The 6,063-nt window shown below is 46.0% G+C and overlaps 1 protein-coding gene across 1 annotated transcript in view; it reads left to right on the top strand.

Moving 5' to 3' along the window:
* Positions 1–262: 262 nt before the first annotated feature.
* Positions 263–6,063, top strand: part of LOC109301679 (leucine-rich repeat-containing protein 37B-like) — a 15,210-nt gene continuing 9,409 nt past the window's right edge. Inside the window, exons 1-2 of the mRNA XM_019522917.1 lie at positions 263–1,188; positions 1,653–1,733. Of these exons, the coding sequence (XP_019378462.1) occupies positions 974–1,188; positions 1,653–1,733 (296 nt within the window). The 5' untranslated portion in view covers positions 263–973. The remainder of the gene's footprint in view (positions 1,189–1,652; positions 1,734–6,063) is intronic.

Below are 6,063 nucleotides of genomic sequence, written 5' to 3'. Positions count from 1 at the left end.
AGCCCTAAACCAGTGTAACTTACACTGGTGGAGTTTGACCCTAGTTATTCCAAAGATAATTCTCCACTGGTTTGGGTGAATTTACCCCTGTTTAATAGTTTGCACTGTCTGTCAACTACTTTTTATAGAGGTGTGATGCCATCTGTCCATGCTCTGAGGCATATAAAGGAAGAAAAAGAAAAGAAAGCTCCAAAGATGGGAAGGGAGGGGAGAGTAGTAACCCTGATTGCCCTGATTTGGAGTTTGGGGCTCAGATGATTCACATGCTGTTACTTAACAGTTATCTGTATTGAGTTTAGGCTCATTATGGTTGATTATTTTTTTCCATTGAGAGGCAAATTTTCTATTTCCTTTTACCCTGAATGGAACACCCAGGTTTTTATTATAAGTAACCTGGCTGCTTGGTCTCAATGACATATAGTATGCAATGTGAGATACAGTTTTGATACTAACCTGGACGAAGTTGTGGGAAATAACCATAAAGAAACAGACTACTCTTTCATAACTTTCAAAACTGAAGCTCTCCAATGTCAGCAAATGTCATGTAATCTGTAGCTGATAGAAAAGTAATAACCTCCCATGTGAGTCCCCTGAGCCTGTGTGAGGGGATACTGTTCCTGATATTCTGGCTGATACCAATAAAAAGGGGAAAAAGGCCCCACTTGACTAAAGGTTGGGTAGCTGGAGTCTCTTGATTTAACTCCAGCCCTCTTGATTGCCAAGAGTCACCTGAAGCCTACTGGTATAGCAGTTATTAAGGCCCACCTTCCATAACTGCTAATCTGTGCTCCTCTATAGACTCCATTCTCTTTTTATTGAAAAAAGTCCAGCCTTAACTCATTTGTGGCTTGGACACCATTGAAGGATTTGGATCAGAGCAAAATGGACGTCACAAATATGAAACAGTGGTGAAAAAGTCCTTAAAGAGCTAGTTGGGCCTTTTTATTTTAAGTCACCAGAGTGGTTATAAATTATGCATACAAACAAGCTGATATTGAATAGATATGCCAAATTCAATCATAACTACTTACAGTCATTTCTGTATATGTCAAAAGGAATGAAAGGAAATGTTACAGTTCAGAAACAATTAATATTTCATGCTCTTAATTTTAACAGGGACTTGTCCTGCAATAAAATCCTGACTATTGAAAAGCGTGCATTTGAGCCTCTTCCTTTTTTGCAGTTTCTGTAAGTTGTCCAGATGATTTTATGTAATGTGTAATGAATGATGCTGTAGAAGTCTGTCTACACTTTTGTAACCTGTCTGGTGGTAGAATCAATTCAGTACTTTGCTACCATTATTTATAGAAGTATGACTATACCAGAACACTAGATGATATGTAGCTAGGAAGATCAGTAGAGATCTCTGGATGACCAATGACAGCAGGCTGTCTGCCCCCAGTGTGTGGTTGTCCACACATAGATATTGTAGAGGATACTGCCTAAAGACCTGCTATATCCTGGAATAGAAAAAGTTTAACCACACATGCATTTCACTTCCCCTACTTGACAGGTTAAACAAATGCAGAAAGTAACAGAATTTCCTCACCCCTCCATCTTGGATTTGTATATTTCAAATGAATCAAAATTGCTTATGACCAACTTGCTGTGCAACAGGATGGATTTATTTCTACAATTGTCTCTTTTCCCAGAAATCTTCGTGGAAATCTCATTGCAGAAATTAGTTACGGGACATTCGTGGCATGGCATGGGATGCAGTTTTTGCAGAAGATGTAAGTGCAACAAAATCTATTCAGGTGTAAAGTTGAAACTAGGGCTGTCAAATGATTAAAAAATTTGATTACAATTAGTTGCACAATTAAAAAAATTAGTCACAATCACGATTTTAATTGCACAGATAAAAATTCAAAACTATGCTGAGAAAAACTCAGGCAAAATTATGCAGGTACTTTGTACGGTTGGGGAGTGGGGAATTTGTGAAGGTGTGGGTCGCTGTGGGGGGGGTGTGGGGTTTGGAGCCCAGAGAGGGGGGTTCCCGCATTCCCTGGCAGGATGTGGGGTACTGTGGGTCAGGAGTGAGGGGCAACAGCAGGGCTGCGGGGCTGTGGCTTGGGAGTGAGGGACACACACACACACATTGCCCAGCAGGTAAGTATGTGTGGGAGAAGGGGCGTGCAGGGGGGAAAGGGTTGGGGCAGATCAAGGCCCCCACGTTGAGGGAGGAAGTGGGGCAGGGGCTGGGGTGAATGGGGCCCCAGGGCCGGGTGGGTCATGGGACAGAGCTGCAGGCGGGTTGTCCAGGGGTGCAGGGCGGAGGGCTTGGGGGGCATGTGCTCCCTGGATTTGTGCACAGGGTGGAGGCAGGCTGCCACTGCACACTGGGCTCTGCACGCCATTGCCATTGCTCCGGGAGCCAGGGGACACAGCTCAGCCAGCACACGGCTCCCAGGGCAATGCCCCATGCACAGATTGCCTCCACCCCGCACACAAATCCAGGGGGCACATGCCCCCCATGCCTCTCCTGGCGGAAGCCCCCACTACATCCCTGAATGAGCCACCCATGGTTCCATCCCACAACCTGCCAGACCCTGTCCTTGCCCTTGCCTCTGCCCCTGCCTCTGCCATTAGCAGCAAATCTGCTTCTGCTTCCCTGTATGTGTAAATGCCTGCCTAGGAGCATTAGAGTAGAGTAGTTTACTTGTGAGTAAACTGATCCCAGATCAACTGCATGTGTAGACGCGCCCACTGGGTGCATCTACACATGCAATTAACAAGTAGCAATAAACTCTGGCACAGTTTGTGCTGGAGTTTACTGCTCCTGGGTGCAGCATTTTACACATGTGCCTAGAACTGCAGCACATTGAACTGAAACGGAGCATCCCCAGCTGGCAGGGGCTCCAAGGGGTCAGCCTGCCAGCCTGGAGCTGCTTCGCCCTGGCTCAATGTGCTGTGGAGGGGCTGGCTGGGGCACAAGGATCTACAGTGTGGAATAACCAGCAGGCAGCCCTTGCAATATAGCGCCCTCGTTCCCCAGCCAGCCCTGGTCATTGTCTGCATGTATGTTTCAGCACATGTAACTACTTTGCTGTAAGATAGTATTTGTTCCGGACCTACAGCAGAGTTAATTAATTTACTAAGCTCTAATATGGGTGCACAGGTAGACAGTGTTGCTTTACTGTGGAGCTAATTACTCAGCTCCACAGTAAAGCATACATATAGATGAACCCACTGAAGAGGTGTTGGTCTCAAACCATTTACCGTATTTACTCAAGTAAAGAAGGGGATTTTTTTCCCCAATCAGCATGGGGAAAAAAATGCCCCATATTTTATATTCTTCATATACCAGCAAAACCCCTCCCCATCATTAAAAATATATTGTCTATCTTTAAGCTGCTGCTAGAAACAGTATGTGCTCAGTCATGGAAACCAACTAAGAAATTAATTGAATGAAGCTCATGCTGAGCATGCCCATAAAACACATGGGTCACATTGGGCAAACACAATGATGGGAATCTACCACAAAGCTAGGTTAGTGTTACTGGACTTAATGTTAAACTTTAGGTGTTGGCACTGAAGTCATGAAAATGCTTGAACAAGAATAGTCCATTCTCTAAAGAGAGCATTTTTTGAGCAAAACAATTTGCAATTTCAAGCATAAGACAAAGAAACAACAGACAAACACCTGGAAAATTACAGACAGGCAAAGTTCTTTGAGTAGATGTGATATCTTTTTATTAGAACAACTGAATAGTTGGAAAAAAGTTCTTGACAAGCTTTTGTGTGCAGTCACCCTTCTTCAGGAATAGACAGTCTCTGCTCATCTGATGATGAGACTCCAAGGAATGAGAGAAGCTAAAAGTGTGGCAGGATGTCAGTGAGAACGTAAATAGGTAGAAATTAGAAAGACAAAAGGTAAGGGAGGGGGAAGAAAGCAGGGGGAAAAGGCCAAAGGGATCCCCTTTGCATCCCCTGAGCGTGGCGGTGCACCCCCTGCAAAAAGGTGACACTGCTGGTGGTGCCGGCAGGCAGTTGCCACTTGCCATTCCCCTACCCTTGCCACCGACGCTGCTGGCTGCCGCCACCACTGCCAGTGTCATCTGCAGGTGGTCACCAACCACTGGTCAGTGCTCACCACCCCCCCACCACCACCACTGACAGCGCTGCGGCTGCCTGTGGGAGCTCCCCACTTAGCGCCTCCACCACCTGCAGGAACTCGCTGTCCCCCCCACAACCTCCAGGGGCAGGTGGCATTCATGCACCCTGTGAAATCCTTTAAATGCGAAACACTAGCAGAGGAAGGAAGAGGAACTAAGGGAGGTGGACAGGGAAAAAGCTGATTGTAAATTTGGAAAATCAGCCAGGAAGGAGATAAACCATTTGATCCCATCAAGAGCTACCAAACGCCAGGTCTCAAAGAGCACCAAGGCTGGCTGTGGGATGTGATCCAGAGGTCCCATGCTGCCAGGACTGGACACAGGCATGGGTCAACTGGGCAGCTGCCCGAGGTGTAGACAGAAAGGGGGCCCAAAAATAGTAAATTTTTTATTATTAACATCATCTCTGGCGAAGTGGGGCCCGATACTAAAAGTTCACCTGGGGCCTCCAGGAGTCTAGGTACAGCGCTGCAGGCTGCCTGAGTGAAAGGAGCAGGAGGGAATGGAAAGAGAAGCAAGAGGTTTAAGTAAATCAAGTGAGCAGGGCTGCCTGAAAATGTTCGACCCAAACTCTTTTTTTCCTACAGGAAAGTGCATCTTTGAATGCACAAAAATTTTCATGGAGGCTGTCTGCTCTCCTCAAATATTTCCATTTGTTATCAGAAGGCCAACAATTTTGGATGAAAATGAAGCAGTTTTTAGCCAAAAACACTCAATTTTCTGGGTTTTTTTTTTTTATTTTTTTCAATAAAAAGTCAGAAATTCCCACAGAAAAGGTAAACAAAAATATATTAATTTTGTTATTGTCCTAAGTTTCCATGGAAATCCCCCTCCCCGCTGCCGCCCAACCAGTTTTCAAGCCCAGACTACAAGCATTTTAGAAGCAAAAGAGACAGGTATTGGATGCAGGAATGAATAAGGAACCGGTAGATTTTGAACATGAAGAGGGATGTGACCAAGGTTCATACCTACAAGGTGATACCAAAGCTTTTGAATTTCATTAGATTTTGGCAATAAAATACCATAAACACAGTAGGAAAAAAGGAAGATCTGAACAGCCACAACCCAAAGGGGAGGGGAGTTCAAAATGAGTGGTTGCTCCTCAAGGGAGTGATCCTGGATGCGCAAGCGAAGTCTATCCCATTTTGGAGGAAAGACAGCAAAAGGGCACAGCAGCCCCCTTGACTCTCCAGGGAACTAGAAGACCTCCTGCATCTTAAAAGGAAGACGTACAAAGGATGGAGGACTGGATCCACCACCAAGGAGGAATACTCTGCTCTGCTCTGGTCCAGACCTGCAGAGAGCAAACCAGGAAAGCCAAGGGTGCAACTGAACTCCAGCTAGCTACAAATATCAAGGACAATAAAAAGTCCTTTTTTAGATATGTGGGGAGCTGGAGGAAAAGCAAGGGCAACATTGGGCCCCTGCTAAACCAGATGGGACAACTGACAACCAATGCCCATGAAAAAGCAAACTTGCTAAATGGGTACTTCGCGTCAGTTTTTCACCAGTCCCATGGAACGCCTCTGCCCACTGTGAGTCAGGGAGGCCTGGGTGAGGGAAATTCCTTACCCTTTATCAAAGCTGACCTTGTGAAGGAACACCTTGACGGGCTGGATACCTTCAAGCCAGCCGGCCTGACGGTTTACACCCAAGGGTACTCAAGGAGCTGGCAAGCATCATAGCTCAGCCCCTGGCATGGACCTTCAAGAGCTCCTGGTGCTCTGGTGAAGTGCCCGACAATTGGAAGAAGGCCAGTGTGGTGCCTATCTTCAAGAAAGGGAGGAAAGTAGATCTGGCAAACTACAGGCCCATCATCCTGACCTCTATCCTGGGGAAGGTCTTGGAAAAGATTATCAAAGAGACCATCCTTAACAGACTAGCTGACAGCAATATCCTGATGGATACCCAGCATGGGTTTGTTGCGGGTAGGTCTTGCTTGACCAAT

The sequence above is a fragment of the Gavialis gangeticus genome, unplaced genomic scaffold (genome assembly GCF_001723915.1).
Source record: "Gavialis gangeticus isolate Ggan-Ray unplaced genomic scaffold, GavGan_comp1, whole genome shotgun sequence".
Lineage (NCBI taxonomy): Eukaryota > Metazoa > Chordata > Crocodylia > Gavialidae > Gavialis > Gavialis gangeticus.
Note: the sequence above shows the minus strand (reverse complement) of the source record. Positions and strands in the feature narration are given on the sequence as shown.